The sequence below is a fragment of the Tursiops truncatus genome, chromosome 3, assembly GCF_011762595.2.
Source record: "Tursiops truncatus isolate mTurTru1 chromosome 3, mTurTru1.mat.Y, whole genome shotgun sequence".
NCBI classification, from domain to species: domain Eukaryota; kingdom Metazoa; phylum Chordata; class Mammalia; order Artiodactyla; family Delphinidae; genus Tursiops; species Tursiops truncatus.
In genome coordinates, this window is record NC_047036.1 from 43782773 (window position 1) to 43808359 (window position 25587).

The 25587-nt window shown below is 36.4% G+C and overlaps 1 protein-coding gene and 1 long non-coding RNA gene across 4 annotated transcripts in view; one reads left to right on the forward strand and one right to left on the reverse strand.

The window, feature by feature from the left end:
• Positions 1-25587, forward strand: part of MAP3K1 (mitogen-activated protein kinase kinase kinase 1) — an 82485-nt gene that overhangs the window by 51171 nt on the left and 5727 nt on the right. For all 3 annotated transcript variants that reach the window (XM_019930029.3, XM_073802127.1, XM_033852876.2), the window contains 11 exons: positions 5701-5822; positions 6419-6500; positions 6615-6798; positions 8681-8959; positions 18524-18645; positions 20273-20364; positions 20636-20825; positions 21138-22419; positions 22793-22945; positions 24053-24215; positions 25359-25490. In XM_019930029.3, coding sequence (XP_019785588.1) covers positions 5701-5822; positions 6419-6500; positions 6615-6798; positions 8681-8959; positions 18524-18645; positions 20273-20364; positions 20636-20825; positions 21138-22419; positions 22793-22945; positions 24053-24215; positions 25359-25490 — 2801 coding nt within the window. The remainder of the gene's footprint in view (positions 1-5700; positions 5823-6418; positions 6501-6614; positions 6799-8680; positions 8960-18523; positions 18646-20272; positions 20365-20635; positions 20826-21137; positions 22420-22792; positions 22946-24052; positions 24216-25358; positions 25491-25587) is intronic.
• LOC109549121 (uncharacterized) overlaps positions 1-25587 on the reverse strand; it is a 72596-nt gene that overhangs the window by 23031 nt on the left and 23978 nt on the right. The gene's annotated exons all lie outside the window — the stretch shown is intronic.

The following is a 25587-nucleotide window of genomic DNA, read 5'->3' on the forward strand; positions in this document are numbered from 1 at the left end:
TATGTCTTCCCTGTTGCGTCTGCCTCCCTCCCACCCTCCCCATCCCACCCCTCCAGGCTGTCACAATGCACCGAGCCAATATCCCTGTGCCATGCGGCTGCTTCCCACTAGCTATCTACCTTACTGCGTTTGTTACTGTGTATATGCCCATGACTCTCTCTCGCCCTGTCACAGCTCACCCTTCCCCCTCCCCATAACCTCAAGTCTGTTCTCTAAGAGGTCTGCGTCTTTATTCCTGCTTTACCCCTAGGTTCTTCATGACATTTTTTTCTTAAATTCCATATATATGTGTTAGCATACGGTATTTGTCTTTTTCTTTCTGACTTACTTCACTCTGTATGACAGACTCTAGGTCTATCCACCTCATTACAAATAGCTCAATTTCGTTTCTTTTTATGGCTGAGTAATATTCCATTGTATATATGTGCCACATCTTCTTTATCCATTCATCCGATGATGGGCACTTAGGTTGTTTCCATCTCCGGGCTATTGTAAATAGAGCTGCAATGAACATTTTGGTACATGACTCTTTTTGAATTTTGGTTTTCTCAGGGTATATGCCCAGTAGTGGGATTGCTGGGTCATATGGTAGTTCTATTTGTAGTTTTTTAAGGAACCTCCATACTGTTCTCCATAGTGGCTGTACCAATTCACATTCCCACCAGCAGTGCAAGAGTGTTCCCTTTTCTCCACACCCTCTCCAGCATTTATTGTTTCTAGATTTTTTGATGATGGCCATTCTGACTGGTGTGAGATGATATCTCATTGTAGTTTTGATTTGCATTTCTCTAATGATTAATGCTGTTGAGCATTCTTTCATGTGTTTGTTGGCAGTCTCTATATCTTCTTTGGAGAAATGTCTGTTTAGGTCTTCTGCCCATTTTTGGATTGGGTTGTTTGTTTTTTTGTTATTGAGCTGCATGAGCTGCTTGTAAATTTTGGAAATTAATCCTTTGTCAGTTGCTTCATTTGCAAATATTTTCTCCCATTCCGAGGGTTGTCTTTTGGTCTTGTTTATGGTTTCCTTTGCTGTGCAAAAGCTTTGAAGTTTCATTAGGTCCCATTTGTTTATTTTTGTTTTTATTTCCATTTCTCTAGGAGGTGGGTCAAAAAGGATCTTGCTGTGATTTATGTCATAGAGTGTTCTGCCTATGTTTTCCTCTAAGAGTTTGATAGTTTCTGGCCTTACATTTAGGTCTTTAATCCATTTTGAGCTTATTTTTGTGTATGGTGTTAGGGAGTGATCTAATCTCATACTTTACATGTACCTGTGCCCAGGTACCTTTACATGTACCTTTGCCCAGCACCACTTATTGAAGAGGCTGTCCTTTCTCCACTGTACATTCCTGCCTCCTTTATCAAAGATAAGGTGACCATTTGTGCGTGGGTTTATCTCTGCGCTTTCTATCCTGTTACACTGATCTTTCTGTTTTTGTGCCAGTACCATACTGTCTTGATTACTGTAGCTTTGTAGTATAGTCTGAAGTCAGGGAGCCTGAGTCCTCCAGCTCTGTTTTTCGTTCTCAAGATTGCTTTGGCTATTTGGGGTCTTTTGTGTTTCCATACAAATTGTGAAATTTTTTGTTCTAGTTCTGTGAAAAATGCCAGTGGTAGTTTGATAGGGATTGCATTGAATCTGTAGATTGCTTTGGGTAGTGGAGTCATTTTCACAATGTTGATTCTTCCAATCCAAGAACATGGTATATCTCTCCATCTATTTGTATCATGTTTAATTTCTTTCATCAGTGTCTTATAATTTTCTGCATACAGGTCTTTTGTCTCCTTAGGTAGGTTTATTCCTAGATATTTTATTCTTTTTGTTACAGTGGTAAGTGGGAGGGTTTTCTTGATTTCACTTTCAGATTTTTCATCATTAGTGTATAGGAATGCCAGAGATTTCTGTGCATTAATTTTGTATCCTGCAACTTTACCAAATTCATTGATTAGCTCTAGTGGTTTTCTGGTAGCATCTTTAGGATTCTCTATGTATAGTATCATGTCATCTGCAAACAGTGACAGCTTTACTTCTTCTTTTCTGACTTGGATTCCTTTTATTTCCTTTTCTTCTCTGATTGCTGTGGCTAATACTTCCAAAAGTATGTTGAATAAGAGTGGTGAGAGTGGGCAGCCTTGTCTTGTTCCTGATCTTAGTGGAAATGCTTTCAGTGTTTCACCATTGAGGATGATGTTGGCTGTGGGTTTGTCATATATGGCCTTTATTATGTTGCGGAAAGTTCCCGCTATGCCTACTTTCAGCAGGGTTTTTATCATAAATGGGTGTTGAATTTTGTCAAAAGCTTTCTCTGCATCTATTGAGATGATCATATGGTCTTTTATCTCCTTCAATTTGTTAATATGGTTTATCACATTGACTGATTTGTGTGTATTGAAGAATCCTTTCATTCCTGGAATAAACCCCACTTGATCATGGTGTATGATCCTTTTAATGTGCTGTTGGATTCTGTTTGCTAGTATTTTGTTAAGGATTTTTGCATCTTTGTTCATCAGTGATATTGGCCTATAGTTTTCTTTCTTTGTGACATCCTTGTTTGGTTTTGGTATCAAGGTGATGGTGGCCTCATAGAATGAATTTGGGAGTGTTCCTCCCTCTGCTATATTTTGGAAGAGTTTGAGAAGGATAGGTGTTAGCTCTTCTCTAAATGTTTGATAGAATTCTCCTGTGAAGCCATCTGGTCCTGGGCTTTGCTTGTTGGAAGATTTCAATTTCAGTGCTTGTGATTGGTCTGTTCATATTTTCTATTTCTTCCTGATTCAGTCTTGGCAGATGGTGCATTTCTAAGAATTTGTCCATTTCTTCCAGGTTGTCCATTTTATTGGCATAGAGTTGCTTGTAGTAATCTCTCATGATCTTTTGTATTTCTGCAGTGTCAGTTGTTACTTCTCCTTTTTCATTTCTAATTCTATTGCTTTGAGTCTTCTCCCTTTTTTTCTTGATGAGTCTGGCTAATGGTTTATCTATTTTGTTTATCTTCTCAAAGAACCAGCTTTTAGTTTTATTGGTCTTTGCTATCATTTCCTTCGTTTCTTTTTCATTTATTTCTGATCTGATTTTTATGATTTCTTTCCTTCTGCTAACTTTGGGGTTTTTTTGTTCTTCTTTCTCTAATTGCTTTAGGTGCAAGGTTAGGTTGTTTATTCGAGATGTTTCCTGTTTCTTAAGCTTGTATTGCTATAAACTTCCTTCTTAGAACTGCTTTTGCTGCATCCCATAGGTTTTGGGTCGTTGTGTCTCCATTGTCATTTGTTTCTAGGTATTTTTTGATTTCCTCTTTGATTTCTTCAGTGATCACTTCGTTATTAAGTAGTGTATTGTTTAGCCTCCATGTGTTTGTATTTTTTACAGATCTTTTCCTGTAATTGATATCTAGTCTCATGGCGTTGTGGTTGGAAAAGATACTTGATACAATTTCAATTTTCTTAAATTTACCAAGGCTTGATTTGTGACCCAAGATATGATCTGTCCTGGAGAATGTTCCATGAGCACTTGAGAAAAATGTGTATTCTGTTGTTTTTGGATGGAGTGTCCTATAAATATCAATTAAGTCCATCTTGTTTAATGTATCATTTAAAGCTTGTGTTTCCTTATTTATTTTCATTTTGGATGATCTGTCCATGGGTGAAAGTGGGGTGTTAAAGTCCCCTACTATGAATGTGTTACTGTCGATTTCCCCTTTTATGGCTGTTAGTATTTGCCTTATGTATTGAGGTGCTCCTATGTTGGGTGCATAAATATTTACAACTGTTATATCTTCTTCTTGGATTGATCCCTTGATCATTATGTAGTGTCCTTCTTTGTCTCTTCTAATAGTCTTTATTTTAAAGTCTATTTTGTCTGATATGAGAATTGCTACTCCAGCTTTCTTTTCGTTTCCATTTGCATGGAATATCTTTTTCCATCCCCTTACTTTCAGTCTGTATGTGTCTCTAGGTCTGAAGTGGGTCTCTTGTAGACAGCATATATATGGAAATATTGTTATTGATTTTACAAGCTGTTCATCACATCATGAAGGTTCAAACAAAAATCTGTAAAATAGAAACAAACCTCCTCCCACTCCAGTCTCGGCTGCACACAAAATGACTACTGTTAACAGTTTTTAATACATCTTTTAAAATTATATAAAGCAAGGAATATAAAACTCTTCGCTGCATTCTGGGTATGCAGACACACACACACCCCAATACTTCTCTCATCTTTCCTATTGTTAAGCAATATAGTCATGATGTATATTTTGATCTGCAACTTGCTTTTTAAATTAAAAAAAAATTTTTACTTTATATATCAAGAACATTTTCCTCAATACAAAAAATATACACTACTTCAGCTATATAAGATTGTATGGATGTGACACAATATATTGTGCCATTGCCATAATTAATGGACATTTAGTACACCTAATTTTTTGTTGGCCTATTAAATGCAATAAATTTTATATTTTTTGTTTACTTAATATATTTCTGAAGGATAGAATTCTAGAAAATAGGTTTTTTTAGGTCATGGATATATACATTTAGTATTTTAAGAAATACTAGCAAATTCCTTTCTAAAAATTTCAGGGTTTTTTTTTTATTCCCACCATTAGTGTATATGAGAGCCTGTTTTCCTATGCCGTTATCAACCTACTTAATTTTTGTCAATCAGATTATCCCATTCCCCCCGCAAAGACAAATAAAATAAGATAGAGCTTTATTAATTTAACATGTTATTTTGTACTTCTGTTTTCACATTTATTGGCTATTGGTCTTTTTTATTTCAACTGCCTTTTTATCTTCTTTGCTTGTTTCACTGTTGAGTTGTTAATATTTTTCTTACTGATTTTATATTCACTTTGTATATAATAGGAATAGTCAAATATATACAGTATAATTCAGATACACATAATAAAGTTACAATTTTGCCATAAATGGAACCATTCTATACAAGTTTGAATTCTGTAAGGTTATCTGCTTTTTTTCACCATATGGTATATTATGGATATTTTTCTTTGTCATCATTTATGGATCTCTGATCCTTTTCAAAGGCTTCATAGTGTCTGGGTGTACCATTTTTTTAACCTTCTTTTGATGTTCCTTTGGTTGAATTTTTTCCTTATGCTAAATAGTTCTGCAGTGAACATTCTCACACATATATCTTTATTATGTCTCTTTATTTCCTAGAAGTCTAGTTGAAAGGTTGTGTGCATTAAAAATGTGACATACTTGTTTCTAGGAAAGTTGGACTATACATGCACCAAAATTGTCTGAGATGGGTCTTCATACTTAAGGATGTGGAATAGATGAGTTCTACAGTCCTTCTAATACTTGAAATCTTGAAACTGTTGGCATGTAGTATGTTTGTACATAGTCAAATCTTATAGCAGTTTGTTTATTCAAAAGGTACAATAACAGAATTTGGGGGATACATATCTCTCTATGGTTGTAGTTCATATATTGAATTATATTCATAGCAAGGAAAGGTTAAACCATATCCACAACCTATAAATACGTGGTGGTATGAGTCTGATTCAAAATTACTGTATATTAATAAGAGAAATATTTCTCAAATAGTTCATATACAAGACGCTCCTAAACAAGAATTTCTAATTAATTTTTTCATAGTCTAAAGAAGCCACAGTTGTTTTTAGCATATGGCATTAATTCTGTTCTTTTGTGGTTAATGCTTTTGTTTCCCCTTCTTTATAGTATAAAAGATGAAGAGGAACAGATGTGTCCTATTTGCTTGTTGGGCATGCTTGATGAAGAAAGTCTTACAGTGTGTGAAGATGGCTGCAGGAACAAGCTGCACCACCATTGCATGTCAATTTGTATGTGGCTCTTTTTCTCAGTGTGCTTACTCAACATGGTTACTCTATCAGCTAACTATATTATTTAGGATTTTAACGTGGCCTTCAGCGAGACTGGTGAGAGAAGAAAAGAAGTATAGGCCCTGTAAGAAGTTTTCAACAAGTAGGAGTTTAGGTTCTCTTAGGGATGAGCAAAGAAATGTTATAAAGTGTGATGCGTGGTAATGGAAGGCGTGCACAGAATTAGAAACAGTTCTGATCTGGAAGGTGCACATGGAGGGAAGGAGGTGGAAGAAGGTCTGGGCAGGCCTTCCAGAGAGGGTAACGCCAAAGCAAGTTTTGGAATAACATTACCAGGTTATCAAGTGGGCAGAATGTTTTGAAAAACAGTAAACAAAGTACATGTTATATATAGCATGTTTAATAAAATAGCATTTGCAACAATTACAAGCATCAGAATAATTTAACCTTCCGTGTTTGCCTGCGTTTAGGTAAACATATAACGTTTTGAGGTTCCTTCCATATAAATCCTATACTAGCCATTGTGAACAATTATTACATAAATACTTAATGGTAAACGTTTATACTTTTCTAAGTTTTTTTCCATAATTTTTCAGGGGCAGAAGAATGTAGAAGAAACAGAGAACCTTTAATATGTCCCCTTTGTAGGTCTAAGTGGAGATCCCATGATTTCTACAGGTAACAATTATGACTTAATGATTTGGGTATGTTTAATAAAGAATAAAAATGCTCTCAAGGTGTTATCTAAATCTGTTAATTATTTTTAGCAAGCTTTGTTAATTTTTCATTTAGCCACGAGTTGTCAAGCCCTGTGGATTCCCCTTCTTCCCTGCGAGCTGCACAGCAGCAAACCACACAGCAGCATCCCTTGGCTGGATCACAACGAAGGAATCAAGAGAGCAATTTTAATCTTACTCATTATGGAACTCAGCAGATCCCTCCTGCTTATAAAGATTTAGCTGAACCATGGATTCAGGTAAGTAGTTCTGATTCTTCATTTCTCAAAGAAACATTTATAGACTAATTAATGTAGTTGTCGCCCCAGTTGTTTATAATTTAAGAAAGTACTTTTGCTTGCCTCCATCATGACTCGTATTCCATTGAAAATTTTAATTTTACCTTTGATGTTAATAATATGCCACTTATTATAGAGCTTAAACTTCAAATTTTCTTTGTAATCTCACCTCCCATCTCTAGAAACATCTTTCTAAACTAACAGACATGAAAGGTTATTCAAGGATAGACACTGGAACCGTTTAATGCTAAGTTGCTCCAATGTTTAATCCTGCCAAGAATTTGTCATTTTCTTATTTGTTGCTATTTAAACTCAGTTTCTCCTATTCATATTCTCATGGCATATGTTAGGTACTCAGTAATTGCTGAGTGGATGAGTAAGAAAAGAATGTGGTATTTACCTTGTATTAGTAATTTTTATTTGTAAGGACAGTTTCCATTCCTTTACTTTCTCTTCTGCTTAAATACTTTTTCATCCTTAGTTAATCAGAATTTCGGTTGGTTGGTTGGATTCTAATGATTTTCTTTGTTGTTATCTGCTTAGTCCATATGTAGAATCCAAAAGCAGACAACATCTCCAGATTATAGTGAAGTAAAATGTTTTTGATAATCTGGTAAATTCTATTAAATTCGTTAACAGACACAATAACTCATTAAGCTTATACATCAGAAGGATTTATCTCCTTTTTCTTTTTGTGACCATTATAGTCCTGCAGCTTTTGAATTCTTTTCTTAGCATGTTAACTAACAGCCTAATAGGAATCTAATAAAATTTACAAACTTAATAAATATATTATTTATTTTATCTAGTTCATTAATGGTATTTAACATAGGCCCTCACCTGCCCCTTCATGAGTCCTCAAGAAAACTCTCAATTTGATACTGAGCTATTGGATGCCATTTTTTCAAGGCAGTGGTTCAGGTTTGTTTTGCTTAAGCTTTAGGTTGGCCTAGGCTATATATTCCTAGTTTTTTAAATTAGGAATATCATATAAGACATAATTGAGACTTATTGATATGCTGTTTAACAGTGCCAGGCATACAACAAATTCACTATACTCTAATTGATTTATTCTCCTTTACTATCACTTTAAAACAGAACACATAAAGTCATGATTTATTTTCCCCAAAAATGTGTTTATTCATCCCTAATATTTAGAACTTTTTCAAATGATACATTATCTTAGATATTAAGTTTACTTTTGGCTAACTGGTCCATAATGTCAAGACCATGCACCCTTTCTTTTCTTTAGGGATTCTCTGGCTTTGCAGATGTGATAATGATGACTATAATCACATGCACTTTAAGTATTTCATTATCCTTTGCTGATTTGAACACAGTGTTTTTCTTTAGTCTTGATTTTTCCACTCCATTCATTATATTTTTTCTAGTTAACCAAATAAGAGCCTTTGACTTACTCTATCATTGGTAGGAGAAATACTCTTATCTCTAGAACACCTGCCCCAGTGCCTTTCTTGATTTGGCTTTTTTTAATCTTCAGTTTTTTTTCTGTAAACTACCTTAACACAAATACAAATTTGAGGTTCTTCACAGATATGTTTATTTTGTTTTGTGGTAAGCGCCGGAGTACAGAAATGCATATATATCCATCTAATTACTTAATGGTGTTCACTCTTAGTTTTACTTGAGCTAATAAATGTTAAGGAGTTTTGCTAATTACCAGTTAAACTTGAGTATGTCCTTACGGACACAGTTAAAAATTGTATAGTATGGTGAAGACTTAAGAAATGTCCAATTTTCCTTTAGTAACCAAAAATCATACTTAATTCAAAACACTTCAGTTTTTCTTCACATTGAATTCATTTTGTTTGTCTGATTATAGGTATTTGGAATGGAACTCGTTGGCTGCTTATTTTCTAGAAACTGGAATGTAAGAGAGATGGCTCTCAGACGTCTTTCCCATGATGTTAGTGGGGCTCTGCTGTTGGCAAATGGGGAGAGCACTGGAAATTCCGGGAGCAACGGCGGGAGCAGCCCAAGTGCTGGAGCTGCCAGTGGGTCTTCCCAGACCAGTGTCTCAGGAGATGTGGTGGAGGCATGCTGCAACGTTTTGTCAATGGTCTGTGCTGACCCTGTCTACAAAGTGTACGTTGCTGCTTTAGTAAGTAGCTTTATTCTACAACCATAGCGTTATGGGTTTCTTGGGTTTTTTTTTTTTTTGACAGTTGGCAGATATCATTTTTAAGATTCAGTAAAACTACTTTACCTAATTTAATTTTGGAAAATCCAAAATTTTTTTTTATTCCATAATCCCAGGAAATTGCAGTCTTCCATTTAATCTCTTCACTTGGATTTTACTCGTTTTAACCTGGTCAAGATTTCTTATATGCTGTTTACTTTTCTCTACTCTAAAGTAGCAATAGTAGGACTTCCCTCATGGCGCAGTGGTTAAGAATCACCTACCAATGCAGGGGACACGGGTTCGATCCCTGGGCCGGGAAGATCCCACATGCCACAGAACAGCTAAGCCCTCGAGCCACAACTGCTGAGCCTACATGCCACAACTACTGAGCCTGAGTGTCTAGAGCCTGTGCCCTGCAAGAAGAGAAGCCACTGCAGTGAAGCCCCTGCTCGCCACAACTAGAGAAAGCCCACGCACAGCAATGAAGACCCAACACAGCCAAAAAAAAGCAATAGCTTGCTATTCATACCTTCACGTTTGCCTTACATTATACATGACCAAATTAAAGATCCTTTATGGGATAGCAAAGTAACCAGAGTTACTTTGATTTTTTTAAATTTGATATTAGACATTTATTTTTTATTAATTTGATATTAGACCTTAAAAAGAACTGATTTGGTGGACTTCCCTGGTGGTCCAGTGGTAAAGAATCTGCCTTGCAGTGCAGGGGACACAGGTTTGATCCCTGGTCAGGGAACTAAGATTCCACGTGCTGTGGGACAACTAAGCCTGCATGCCACAACTACTGAGCTCACAGGCCTCAACAAGAGAGCCCATGTGCTGCAAACTACAGCTGACACACCCTGGAGCCCGCGAACCACAGCTAGAGAGAGAAAACCCACATGCCACAACTAGAGAGAAACCCGAGCACTGCAACGAAAGATCCCACGTGCCTCAACGAAAGATCCCGCGCGCCGCAACTACGACCTGACACAGCCAAAAATAAAATAAATAAATATAAAAAAAAGAACTGATTTTTAATGAACGTTGTATGGAAATTCAGAAACCTTTTCACAAAAGAGGATTCCATGACATAGACTACTGAGTTGTTTTTCTAGTTTAACCTGTTAGAAGTTGTCTTTCATGAGTGAGATGGAATGACAAGGAGGCTGTTCTGTTTGTAATTTTGTATGCTAAAATTTGACTTTCTCCATTACGAGTATATATATCTTTACAACAGGGTTTCTCAACCTCAGCACTTACTGACATTGACACATAATTATCTGTTGGGGGCAGGGGTGCTGTCTTATGCATTATAGGACGTTTAGTAGCATCCTTGGACTATACCCACTAGATACCAATAGCCACCCTATCCTCCCCTTAGTCATAACAACCAACAATGTCTCCAGGCATTGCTGAGTGTCCCCTGAGGGCCAAAACTGCCCCCAGTTCAGGACCACTGCTTTATTTATTTATTTATTTTTACAGCAGGTTCTTACTAGTCATCAATTTTATAATTTTATCCACATCAGTGTAAACATGTCAATCACAATCTCCCAATTCATCCCACCACCACCACCACCCCGCCCCCCTGCCACTTTCCACCCTTGGTGTCCATATATTTCTTCTCTATATCTGTGTCTCAATTTCTGCCCTGCAAACCGGGATCTGTACCATTTTTCTAGATTCCACATATATACGATAATATATGGTATTTGTTTTTCTCTTTCTGACTTCACTCTGTATGACAGTCTCTAGATTCATCCACATCTCTACAAATGACCCAATTTTGTTCCTTTTTATGGCTGAGTAATATTCCATTGTGCATATGTACCACATCTTCTTTATCCATTCGTCTGTCAATGCGCATTTAGGTTGCTTCCATGACCTGGCTATTGTAAACAGTGCTGCAGTGAACATTGGGGTGCATGTGTCTTTTTGAATTAATGGTTTTATCTGGGTATATGCCCAGTAGTAGGATTGCTGGGTCACATGGTAATTCTGTATTTGTTCTTTAAGGAACCTCCATACTGTTCTCCATAGTGGCTGTATCAATTGACATTCCCACCAGCAGTGCAAGAGGGTTCCCTTTTCTACACACCCTCTCCAGCATTTGTTGTTTGTAGATTTTCTGATGATGCCCCTTCTAACTGGTGTGAGATGATACCTCATTGTAGTTTTGATTTGCATTTCTCTAATAATTAGTGATGTTGAGCAGCTTTTCATGTGCTTCTTGGCCATCTGTATGTCTTCTTTGGAGAAATGTCTATTTAGGTTTTCTGCCCACTTGTTGATTGGGTTGTTTCTTTTTATAATATTGAGCTGCATGAGCTGTTTATATATTTTCGAGATTAATCCTTTGTCCATTGATTCATTTGCAAATATTTTCTCTCATTCTTGAGGGTTGTCTTTTCGTCTTTGTAGTTTCTTTTGCTTTGCAAAATCTTTTAAGTTTCAGTAGGTCCCATTTGTTTATTATTTTTTTTTATTTCCATTACTCTAGGAGGCGGATCAAAAAAGATCTTGCTGTGACTTATGTCAGAGTGTTCTTCCTACGTTTTCCGCTGAGAGTTTTATAGTGTCCAGTCTTACATTTAGGTGTCTAATCCATTTTGAGTTTATTTTTGTGTATGGTGTTAAGGAGTGTTCTAATTTCTTTCTTTTACGTGTAGCTGTCCAGTTTACCCAGCACCACTTATTGAAGAGACTGTCTTTTCTCCATTGTATATCCTTGCCTCCTTTCTCATAGATTAGTTGACCATAGGTGCGTGGGTTTATCTCTGGGCTTTCTATCCTGTTCCATTGATCTGTATCTCTTTTTCTGCCAGTACCATACTGTCTTGATTATTGTAGCTTTGTAGTATAGTCTGAAGGCAGGGAGTCTGATTCCTCCAGCTCCATTTTTTTCCCTCAAGACTGCTTTGGCTATTCGGGATCTTTTGTGTCTCCATACAAATTTTACGATTTTTTGTTCTAGTTCTGAAAAAAATGCCATTGGTAATTTGATAGGGATTGTATTGAATCTGTAGATTGCTTTGGGTAGTACAGTCGTTTTCACCATATTGATTCTTCCAATCCAAGAACATGGTATATCTCTCCATCTGTTTGTATGATCTTTAATTTCTTTCAACAGTGTCTTACAGTTTTCTGCATACAGGTCCTTTGTCTCCCTAGGTAGGTTTATTCCTAGGTATTTTATTCTTTTTGTTGCAGTGGTAGATGGGAGTGTTTCCTTAATTTCTCTTTCAGATTTTTCCTCATTAGTGTAAGATTTCTGTGCATTAATTTTGTATCCTGCAACTTTACCAGATTCATTGATTAGCTCTAGTAGTTTTCTGGTGGCATCTTTAGGATTCTCTATGTATAGTATCATGTCATCTGCAAACAGTGACAGTTTTACTTCTTCTTTTCCAATTTGTATTCCTTTTATTTCTTTTTCTTCTCTGATTGCCACAACTATGACTTCCAAAACTATGTTGAATAATAGTGGTGAGAGTGGACATCCTTGTCTTGTTCCTGATCTTAGAGGAAATGCTTTCAGGTTTTCACCATTGAGAATGATGTTTGCTGTGGGTTTGTCGTATGTGCCCTTTATTATATTGAGGTAGGTTCCCTCTATGCCCACTTTCTGGAGAGTTTTTTATTATAAATTGGTGTTGAATTTTGTCAAAAGCTTTTTCTGCATCTATTGAGATGATCATATGGTTTTTATTCTTCAATTTGTTAATGGTGTATCACATGATTGATTTTCATATATTGAAGAATCCTTGCATCCCTGGGATAAATCCCACTTGATCATGGTGTATGATCCTTTTAATGTGTTGTTGGATTCTGTTTGCTAGTATTTTGTTGAGGATTTTTGCATCTATATTCATCAGTGATATTGGTCTATAATTTTCTTTTTTTCTAGTGTCTTTGTCTGGTTTTGGTATCAGGGTGATGGTGGCCTCATAGAATGAGTTTGGGAGTGCTCCTTCCTCTGCAGTTTTTTGGAAGAGTTTGAGAAGGATGGGTGTTAGCTCTTCTCTAAATGTTTGGTAGAATTCAGCTGTGAAGCCATCTGGTCCTGGACTTCTGTTTGTTGGAAGATTTTTAATCACAGTTTCAATTTCATTACTTGTGATTGGTCTGTTCATATTTTCTATTTCTTCCTGGTTCAGTCTTGGAAGGTTATATCTCTCTAAGAATTTGTCCATTTCTTCCAGGTTGTCCATTTTATTGGCATAGAGTTGCTTGTAGTAGTCTCATAGGATGCTTTGTATTTCTGCAGTGTCTGTTGTAACTTCTCCTTTTTCATTTCTAATTTTATTGATTTGAGTCCTCTCCCTTTTTTTCTTAATGAGTCTGGCTAATGGTTTATCAATTTTGTTTATCTTCCCAAAGAACCAGCTTTTAGTTTTATTGATCTTTGCTGTTATTTTCTTTGTTTCTATTTCATTTATTTTTTCTCTGATCTTTATGATTTCCTTCCTTCTGCTAACTTTGGGTTTTGTTTGTTCTTCTTTCTCTAGTTCCTTTAGGTGTAAGGTTAGATTGTTTGAGATTTTTCTTGTTTCTTGAGGTAGGCTGGTATTGCTATAAACTTTCCTCTTAGAACAGCTTTCGCTGCATCCCATACGTTTTGGATCGTCATGTTTTCATTGTCATTTGTCTCTACGTATTTTTTGATTTCCTCTTTGATTTCTTCAGTGATCTCTTGGTTATTTAGTAACGTATTATTTAGCCTCCACGTGTTTGTGTTTTTTATGTTTTTTTCCCCTGTAATTGATTTCTAATCTCATAGTGTTGTGTTCAGAAAATATGCTTGATATGATTTCAGTTTTCTTAAATTTACTGAGGCTGATTTGTGATCTATCCTAGAGAATGTTCTGTGTGCACTTGAGAAGAAAGTGTAATCTGCTGTTTTGGGATGGAATGTCCTATAAATATCAATTAAATCTATCTGGTCTATTGTGTCATTTAAAGCTTGTGTTTCCTTAGGAATTTTCTGTTTGGATGATCTGTCCTTTGGTGTAAGTGAGGTGTTAAAGTTCCCTACTATTACTGTGTTACTGTTGATTTCCTCTTTTATAGCAGTTAGCAGTTGCCTTATGTATTGAGGTACTCCTATGTTGGGAGCATATATATTTATAATTGTTATATCTTCTTCTTGGATTGATTCCTTGATGATTATGTAGTCCTTCCTTGTCTCTTGTAACATTCTTTATTTTAAAGTCTACTTTATCTCATACGAGTATTGCTACTTCAGCTTTCTTTTGATTTCCATTTGCATGGAATATCTTTTTCCATCCCCTTACTTTCAGTCTGTATGTGTCCCTAGGTCTGAAGTGGGTCTCTTGTAGACAGCATATATATGGGTCTTGTTTTTTGTATCCATTCAGCGAGCCTGTGTCTTTTGGTTGGAGCATTTAATTCATTCACGTTTAAGGTAATTATCGATATGTATGTTCCTATGACCATTTTCTTAATTGTTTTGGGCTTGTTTTGTAGGTCCTTTTCTTCTCTTGTGTCTCCCACTTAGAGAAGTTCCTTTAGCATTTGTTGTAAAGCTGGTTTGGTGGTGCTGAATTCTCTTAGCTTTTGCTTGTCTGTAAAGCTTTTGATTTCTCCATCGAATATTGCCGGGTAGAGTAATCTTGGTTGTAGGTTCTTCCCTTTCATCACTTTAAATATGTCATACCACTCCCTTCTGGCTTATAGAGTTTCTGCTGAGAAGTCAGCTGTTAATTTTATGGGAGTTCCCTTGTATGTTATTTGTTGTTTTTCCCTTGCTGCTTTCAGTAATTTTTCTTTGTCTTTAATTTTTGCCAATTTGATTACTGTGTGTCTCGGTGTGTTTCTCCTTGGGTTTATCCTGTATGGGACTCTCTGTGCTTCCTGGACCTGGGTGGCTATTTCCTTTCCCATATTAGGGAAGTTTTCGACTATAATCTCTTCAGACATTTTCTCGGGTCCTTTCTCTCTCTCTTCTCCTTCTGGGACCCGTATGATGCGAATGTTGTTACGTTTAATATTGTCCCAGAGGTCTCTTAGGCTGTCTTCATTTCTTTTCATTCTTTTTTCTTTATACTGTTCTGAAGCAGTGAATTCCACCATTCCGTCTTCCAGATCACTTATCCGTTCTTCTGCCTCATTTATCATGCTACTGATTCCTTCTAGTGTATTTTTCATTTCAGTTATTGTATTGTTCATCTCTGTTTGTTCTTTAATTCTTCTAGGTTTTTGTTAAACATTTCTTGCATCTTCTCGATCTTTGCCTCCATTCTTTTGCTGAGGTTCTGGATCATCTTCACTGTCATTATTCTGAATTCTTTTTCTGGAAGGTTGCCTATCTCCACTTCATTTAGTTGTTTTTCTGGGGTTTTATCTTGTTCCTTCATCTGGTACATAGCCCTCTCTGCCTTTTCATCTTGTCTTTCTGTGAATGTGGTTTTTGTTCCACAGGCTGCAGGATTGTAGTTCTTCTTAGGACCACTGCTTTAGAATAATTCTTATCTGGTCTGTTTTTATTTTTATTTGGGGGGTAGGAGTTTATTAATTAATTTATTTTTGCTGTGTTGGGTCTTAATTTCTGTGCGAGGGCTTTCTCTAGTTGTGGCAAGCGGGGGCCACTCTTCATCGCGGTGCGCGGGCCTCTCTCTATCGCGGCCTCTCTTGTTGTGGAGCACAGGCTCAGTAGTTGTGGCTCATGGGCCTAGTTGCTCCGCGGCATGTGGGATCCTCCCAGACCAGGGCTCAAACCCGTGTCCCCTGCATTAGCAGGCAGATTCTCAACCACTGCGCCACCAGGGAAGCCCTTTGGTCTGGTTTTTTTTTTTAATTCTTCCACTTCATTTTTAAAATTTATTTATTTTATTTATTTGTTTTTGGCTGCGTTGGATCTTCGTTGCTACACACACACACTCTCTCTAGTTGCGGTGTGCGGGCTTCTTGTTGCAGAGCATGGGCTTTAGGTGTGCAGGCTTCAGTAGTTGCAGCACGCAGGCTCAGTAGTTGTGGTTCGCGGGCTCTACAGCATAGAGTCAGTAATTGTGGCACACAGGATTAGTTGCTCCACGGCATGTGGGATCTTCCCAGACCAGGAATCAAACCTGTGTCCCCTGCATTGGCAGGATGATTCTTAACCACTGTGCCACCAGGGAAGTCCCTGGTTGTTTTTAAAACTCATTTCATTTCTCTGCTTCCACTCTTAATCTTTTTCTAATCCATCCTATAACAACTATGCCTAGCAAATCTTCTTTTTGAAAGGTAGTATAGTATAGTGTTTATGAACATTAGTTTGGAGTCAAAATTGAGTGACCTCATAATTTATCATCCCAACTGGGATACTTGGATAATCTGCTAAACTGGGCCTAGCCTAGGCAATCTGGATATATGGTCAAAATCAGAGAGACTTTGATTCGAATTCTGGTTCTCCAGTTTGCTAGCAGTGTAACTTTTTAGGACTCGTAAACTTCATCTTTTTCACCTATAAAATAATGAAAATATGTACCTCTTAGGTTTGAAATGAGATTGTGTAGATACCTCTAACTGTAATGTCTAGTACATTGTGAGAACATTGAATATAATAGTCATCATTATTCCTTAAATGCCGCTTTATTCCCCAGCTCAGAAACCTATAGAGGTTTCTGTTTCTTCAACAACATTTCCTAAGGCATATTCTGTGGAAGTTTGGCTGGATTATGAAAAGTTCCTTCCCTTTCTTCCCTGAAGAAAGAGTTCTGTGTTCAGTTAAAATTGGTGAATACTAAATTACATGAGGTTAAATGGGTCTGTTCACTGAAAGTCTTCTAGGAACCTTCATAAGTTAACGTACATTGGGAATCTCATCATGGCATAAGATGCATTATTTCCCAAATTTATCTTAACCGTGGTCTTTTTTTTTATATAGCATCTTGAGGGACCAACATACTATAGAATACTATAGAATAAAGACCAGCATACTGTAGAATAAAGACCAGCATAATATAAAGACCAGTGTTCTTGGCTCAACTTTTTACCTCTTTCTTCTTACTATTTTCCAACACAAACCTTCAGACATATTTGACTGTTCAGTATAATGCCTTACTATCTGGTTGTTTATGCCTTACTATCTGGTTGTTTATTATCACTTCACATGGTTTCCCAATGTGTTAATGAGCTCCTAGAGTGCAGGGACTCTGAATGATACTGTATTCTGATTCCTCTACAGTTATTTAGTGTGCCAGGCACAGTGAGGGCAGACATGGTTCCTGCCCTTAGAGCTCTCCCTTCCCTTTCTCCCCTCCCTCTTGCCCTTCTTTGTTTTCCCTTCCCCTTCCTCCCCATATATAATTTTTTGCTGAACAATTTGAAAGTTATGTGCAGGCATCATGACATTTCACTTCAAATACTTTAGCATGTATCTCTTAAGAATAAATAACATTCTTTTGTATAATCACCATGCAATCAGCAAACTCTGAAAATTTAGCATTAATTACAATATTATTATGGACTATAAAGTCCATATTCAGATATCCCCAAACTGTCCCAACAGTGTCCTTTTCAGCTAAACTACAGACTTTATTCATATTTCACCCATTTTTCCATTAATGTCTTTTTTCTCTTTTAGGATCCAATCCAGAATCTCACATTGCACTTAGTTATCATGCCCCCCTAATTTTCCCATCTGTGACAATCCCTCAGTCTTTACTTGTCTTTTGTAGACCTTGACACTTTTGAAGTGTATTGGCCAGTTATTTTGAAGAATGTTCCTCAATTTGGGTTTATCTGGTATTTTCTCATGATTACATTATGCATTTTTCGCAAGAACACCAGAGGTGATGTGCCCTTCTCAGTGCATTGTTATCAGGGGGTATATCATGTCAGTGTGTCTTATTATTGGTGATGCCATCCTTCATCACTTGCTTAAGGTGCTGTCTACTGGGTACTGTAAAATTACTATAATAAATGTCTTGGGGGAGATACTTTGAGACTATGCAGATATCCTGTTTCTATTCACAGATTTTAGCATTTGTCAGTGGATCTTGCCTACAGCAATGACTACTGTGGTGTTCTAACGGTGATCTTCTATTTCCCATATTCCTCCTTTATTAGTTAATTGGAATTTGTCTATAACGAAGAGCTGTCTCTTCTCTCCCATTTATGTATTTATTCAGTTTTTTTTATTTCTATCACCATAGACTCATGGGTATTTATTTTATTCTATGGGTTATAATTCAGTACTATCATCATTTACTTTGTGCCCAAGTTATTCCATCTTTAGCCATTGGGAGCTCTTTCAAGTTGGCTCCTTTCCTCATTTTCTTTTTAAAATAACTTTTTATTCTGAAATTAATTCAGACTTTTAAAAATTACAGAAATAGTTGAGAGTTCCTTTCTACCTTATCTATTTATTTATCCAGTTTTTTATTTGTATCAGTATCAACTCATGGATTCTTATTTTATTTATGGGTTATAATCTGTTCCTATCATTATTTTATTTCTCAAATTGTCTCAGATTAGGCCATTGTCTCTGATGCTTTTTAAATGTAGTTAAACTGACCTTCAGTTTTTTTCCCCCAGAAAACGTTGAGAGCCATGCTAGTATATACTCCTTGCCATAGTTTGGCAGAAAGAATCAAACTGCAGAGACTTCTCCGGCCAGTTGTAGACACCATCCTAGTCAAGTGTGCAGACGTCAATAGGTAAGGCCCTATAAATGAACTGCTTCAAACCACCTTGTCCTGAAAGCCTAGCACAGAGCCTCAAACCTAGTGAGTATTTGATACATACTTACTAAATGAGGCTTTGAATACTGTTTTATAATGTGAGATTTGAAATTAACATGTAACATTTAAAGCTCTTAAGGACTAGGAAGAACTAATGGCAAGTAAAAACCAGGCTAACAAACTGCGTGGACCTCCACATTATTGTATGGTGATTGATTCTCTTTTATTTTAAAGTAATATTCTTAAAACTGAAGTCCAGTTGATAAGAACAGCAGGTGATATATGAGATATTATCTCATTTTAGAGAATGAGTTACACAGGATAGGAACCAATAAAATCATTATACATGCTTTGCATTATCAGGACCAAAAAAACAAAAACCCCATTCCATTATTTTCTTTGTGATGGAATTTTACTCTGTGATAGTTTTGTCAGATAACAACAACAACAATTCCATATATCCCTGCAATATCCTTAAAAATCAGCAAGGAACGAGAACAGCCCTCACTGGAGGTAGAGAAATGAGGGTATGGTGATTGGGAAAATGAGCACAAGCTATGCTTTTATTAGACCGCTGGTTCTCTCTCTCTCTTTTATTTTTTCCCTTTCCATAAAGTGGGAGGAAAAGACCACTTTTCATATAATGAGCATAGCCACAGTAAACACTTTTTTGGCAGTTCTCATCTCTTCGTGTCCCAGCAGATCTCAGGTGGTAAGAAGCACTGACTCTCCCTTGGTTTGCCTCTGCCATTACCTCCTTTTGGAGCTCTTCTAGTCCAATTTTGTCTTCCTCCCTAAGTCACATGATGTAGTCTGTAGAGGATCTCAGAAATTAAGCACTTAACTTTGACTTGTTTCTCATCTCATAAAGTCTGTCTTTTGTCTCCATTGTTTCTCTACACAAGCCTACAGATTGTAAGTATTAGAGGTTTCCTTGTTGCTTAGAGAGAATACTATAAATATCTGAAAAAAATTAACAAGTAATTTGAAAAATGCATAGAAAAATCATTTCATTTCTTAATATTATAATAGGGTTTTTTCCCCTAAGAATGTCAATGTTTTTATGGCATTTGTTTTGTTGTCCACTTTCTGAAATTCTAAAGTTAGGTTGTTTACTTGGTCACTTGAATGACTGAACATCATAAGAAATATGGTAAAGAGATTTTATGATATTTAGAAGTCATTCTGGCTATATAAAGAGAATATAACGGTTTTGGATGGGAAGACTTTGTTTTTAATTCAAGAGAACTTAATGAAAATTCAGAAATCAAAATGTCTGAGTCTTTTCTTTCTTATTTTAACAAGATATGATAATGAAAATAAGCCTTTTATCTGGTTTCATATTTAATACTTGCTGTTTATAAGAGCCAGTAGTGAAGATTCTGTGCTTAACACAGAAGATAAGGTAAAATTTATGGAATTAGACCTAATAATAAATATTATTACTTATAGTGACATCATTAATGCAGTTTTAGTGGTTGAGAAGCAAACACTCCTAAAAACATTTTTTCCCACCTTTTCACAAGGCATTACATTACTACTGTCCTTTTAATATGTATTTTATCCAAGATTAAAATCTGATGTTGCTTCCTTTCATTTTTAGTCGCACAAGTCAGCTGTCTATATCAACGCTATTGGAATTGTGCAAAGGCCAAGCAGGAGAGTTGGCCGTTGGCAGAGAAATACTTAAAGCTGGTAATAACTTTTTACTTAAAATTAATATAATATGTTTTATCATTTTCCTTAGACGGTCTAATCTCATAATCTCTAATAGGGCAGTTACAGTATTTTGAAATAATTTTGTAAATTGACTCAGCTAACATTAGAAATAGGAATTAATCTAAAAGGGAGATTCTTGAAATTAATATAATTCAAGTATTTTTGTTAACCTTAAACCATTTGATCATGTTTTGTTTTAGATTTTAATATCACTGTTTTTCATTTATTTTTACTTTCCTTTCTGTAGGATCCATTGGTATTGGTGGTGTTGATTATGTCTTAAATTGTATTCTTGGAAACCAAACTGAATCAAACAACTGGCAAGAACTCCTGGGCCGCCTTTGTCTCATAGATAGACTGCTGTTGGAATTTCCTGCTGAATTTTACCCTCATACTGTCAGTACTGATGTTTCACAAGCTGAGCCTGTTGAAGTCAGGTAATTTTTCTTCTGAAAATACCTTTCTTTCCTCCTTTTACCTACCCCATCCCACCGCCCCCCGCCACACCCATCCAAGAAGGACACATTTTAGATGAATGAAAGACTCAAATTACAGCACACATGTAGGTTACTGATACCTTAATATTTGATTGGCGAACACCTGAAGTCTAGGCTATTTAATTAAAAATTTTTAGATCCTTTATACTGATTTTTTTAAATGTAAAAGTTGTGAATAAGTACCATTTTATTTGTATATATTTTGCAGTAATTTTAATTTGTTTCATAATTGAATGTTTTTTTTTCTTTCAGGTATAAGAAGCTGCTGTCCCTCTTAACCTTTGCTTTGCAGTCCATTGATAATTCCCACTCAATGGTTGGTAAACTCTCCAGAAGGATATATTTGAGTTCTGCAAGAATGGTTACTGCAGTACCCCATGTATTTTCAAAACTGTTAGAAATGCTGAATGTTTCCAGTTCTACTCATTTTACCAGGATGCGTCGTCGTTTGATGGCTATTGCAGATGAGGTGGAAATTGCTGAGGCCATCCAGCTGGGCATAGAAGACACTTTGGATGGTCGACATGACAGCTTTTTGAAGGCATCAGTCCCTAACAGCTGTCCAGAAGCCACAGAGAACAGTTCCTTTGAGCGCACAGACCATTTAGAGAAAACTGGAAAAGGATTGTGTGCTACAAAATTGAGTGCCAGTTCAGAGGACATTTCTGACCGACTGGCCAGCATTTCAGTAGGACTTCCTAGTTCAACAACAATGGAGCAGCCAAAGCCAATGGTTCAAACAAAAGGCAGACCCCACAGTCAGTGTTTGAACTCCTCTCCTTTATCTCATCATTCCCAGCTAATGTTCCCAGCCTTGTCAAGCCCTTCTTCATCTGCCCCATCTGTACCACCTGGCACCGTAACAGATGTCTCTAAGCACAGACCTCAGGGGTTTGTTCCCTGCAAAATACCTTCTGCATCTCCTCAAACACAGCGCAAGTTTTCTCTACAGTTCCAGAGAAACTGTTCTGAAAACAAAGACTCAGATAAACTTTCCCCAATCTTTACTCAGTCAAGACCCCTGCCCTCCAGTAATATACACAGGCCAAAGCCATCTCGACCTACCCCAAGTAATACAAGTAAACAGGGAGATGCCTTAAAAAATAGCATGACACTTGATTTGAACAGTAGTTCCAAACGTGATGACGGCTTTGGCAGCAGCAGCAATAGCAGTAATGCTGTTATACCTAGTGATGAGACAGTGTTCACCCCAGTAGAGGAGAAATGCAGATTAGATGTCAATACAGAGCTCAACTCCAGTATTGAGGACCTTCTTGAAGCATCTATGCCTTCAAGTGACACAACAGTAACTTTTAAGTCAGAAGTTGCTGTGCTGTCTCCTGAAAAGGATGAAAATGATGATACCTACAAAGATGATATGAATCATAATCAGAAGTGCAAAGAAAAAATGGAAGCTGAAGAAGAAGAAGCTTTAGCGATTGCCATGGCAATGTCAGCATCTCAGGATGCGCTCCCCCTAGTTCCTCAACTACAGGTTGAAAATGGAGATGACATCATCATCATTCAACAAGATGTAAGTATAGTCTTTAAGAGGTTAGAGAGTTTCCTCGGGCCGTGCTAAAATAAAACTAATTCAGAAATACAGCTTTTAACATGAGTTAACTGTTAGAAGCAGAGTTTTCACATAGAATTAATTATACAACAATTTTTGTATCATTATTTGAACAGAAATACTCATTGCCTATTTCAGAGGCCCTTCTGGTTGATTCTACAGTGGTGATCACATGCGTTTGACATTGGTCACCAACACTGTCCACTCAGAGGTCAAGTTTATAGGTGATTTGGGGAAGCCAGACTGAACAAGAGTAATATTTTGCCAGGCTGATTTCACAAACTCTTACTCTTTTAACTTAACAGTAAAAGGATTGCTCTCATTTAATATGCAGACACCAGAGACTCTACCAGGACATACCAAAGCAAAACAACCTTATAGAGAAGACACTGAATGGCTGAAAGGTCAGCAAATAGGCCTTGGAGCATTTTCTTCTTGTTATCAGGCTCAAGATGTGGGAACTGGAACTTTAATGGCTGTTAAACAGGTAAATATCTAGTGAGCTTATAAATGATTACAATTATAAAAGTGAAAAGTGAGCAAATAAAGGATATATCCCCATATGTATATATTTTAGTTTTTAAAGTTTTCAGAAACCTAAATTTCTTTTTTTAAAGTATTCTATTTATTTATTATTAATTTTTTTGCTGCGTTGGTTCTTAGTTGCAGCATGCGGGATCTTCATTGCGGCACGTGGGCCTCTCTCTAGTTGTGGCTTGCAGGTTTTCTGTCTCTAGTTGTGGCACGCAGCCTCTCTCGTTGAGGCATGCGGGCTCAGTAGTTGTGGCGTGAGGGCTTAGTTCCCTGACCACGGATCAAACCCACGTCCCCTGCATTGGAAGGCAGATTGCTTACGACTGGACCACCAGGGAAGTCCTGAGAAACCTAAATTTTGAAGTAGATGTTGCCACAGCACCAAAGGTATCATGAGTTCTATTTGAAAGTTGAAGCGTGATTATTGTCATGGTTCATCAAGATGAAACATCAGGATGGGCCCTATAAAGGTTGCAGTTTTTGTTTGCACTTTTTAATATTTATTAGAGGTATGGTTTTATACTCCCTTCAGCAAAGTTACTGGTGCAATGTCATCTTGGGATTTCTGTGGTTTACTTTTTATAATGAGCATGCTTATCAAGATACGACAATAGTTGGGAACTCCCTTGTGGTCCAGTGGTTAGGACTCGGCGCTCTCACTGCTGGGGCCCGGGTTCAGTCCCTGGTCGGGGAACTAAGATCCCACAAGCCTCATGGCGAGGCCATAGTAAAGTTTTCATGTTTAAGTCATGTTGGTTCTTATGATTGGGCTTTTCTCATTTTTTTAGTCTGCCTTCAGACAGTTTGGAAAGATTGGTTATGTCTCAGTCTTCTTTCATCTCCTGATATTTTACTGCTGCTTGTTAGATTCTTATTATTTAAAAGAGTTTGATTTGGTTTTTTTATAAAGTATCTACATTGCATCCATGAGCATAAATGCCTTCTACTATTGATATATAAGTTAATTTGGGTTTGTCCATTTTAGATTAGATTGTTAGTGAAAATTATAAATAGAAATTCATCAGAATTCAAAACTTTGTAAACATGTTTACTGAAATAGGTGACGTATGTCAGAAATACATCTTCTGAGCAAGAAGAAGTAGTAGAAGCATTAAGGGAGGAGATAAGAATGATGAGCCATCTGAATCATCCAAACATCATTAGGATGTTGGGAGCCACATGTGAGAAGAGCAATTATAATCTCTTCATTGAATGGATGGCAGGTATGTTCATGTTTTAAATTACAAATAGTGATACATAGATTTAACTTTTGCTTGATATTAAATTTAGGAAAAACCGTTTAATGAACACTTATTTTTATTAAATAGTTCAGATTCCTAAAAGTAAATTGCCTCAACATAGTAGTATGAACTGTAAATAGTTTGTCTTTCATTTAAATATAAATAAAATATTCATTACCTCTAACTTTTAAACTTTTTCAGTGTGTCTTTTAAAATGATTGTGTACCATTGTTTTATAGGAATAATTTTTTTAAACCTGCCATGGTAAGATCCGTATTTGTCCAGTTGGCCATCATTAATAGGACAGGTTTAGGAAATATTTTAACATAACAATATAAAAATAAAATTAGTTAAGATATAGCTTTAAAAACTAACAGGTAAACTAGCACTGAAGCGTAAAGTTGAACCTTGTCATCTACTTGAACAAATAGAGACTGAGTTTTATTTTGTATTATACCGTATATACAGTAAAATAAATGACTTGGGACGTAATGAATACACAAGCACTTGGTTTCTTATTTTTTTGTGTTTGAAGAGTGTATTTCTATTTACAAATCAGTTCTTTAGTACATTCTCTGATGTTGGTTGTTACCTGGGTTGATGGTTGTATATAGGTTGACTATTATAAACAATTTTAGATGAGGCTTATTGAGTTTGTGACTTGTCCTAGGTCAGAGCTGGTAAACAGTAGGATATGAAGCCTAACTCTGGGTCTTCTGGCTCCTCCCATTCTTTTTACCTTCTGTTAAATAACATGTTACCACTGTTTACTTACATCATTAAGAAAGAGATTTTATATATCTTGGTCAAAAAGACAGAGAGGTGAATTGTACATAAGAGGAATAGTTCCATCCAAAATTGTTAACTTTTAAAGCTTTCTGAAATCTTGACCTTCCAGAAAACCAGTTAATGAGGGTTCCATGAAAATGTCTCCTAATTGATAGGTTTTAAGATTACTGGAATGTGTTAGTTTTTAAACCAGTTTCACTTCTGAAGCAGATGATAAATTTAATATTTCAAATGTGAATTTGAGCTCATGCAGTGCAAGCTTATGTAACCAAAGTGTAATGAACAATTTTAATTTTGGCTTAAGTTTATGACAAATTATTATTATTACATGTTTAGGGGGATCTGTGGCTCATTTGCTCAGTAAATATGGAGCCTTCAAGGAATCAGTAGTTATTAACTATACTGAACAATTACTTCGTGGCCTTTCATATCTCCATGAAAACCAGATCATTCACAGAGATGTCAAAGGTAGGAATTCTTTTAATTATTATCTTCTTTTTATCAATAAGCAGAAAACAAATGTAATTTTAAAACTTAGACCTTTGTTGATAGTTTCTAACTTGAA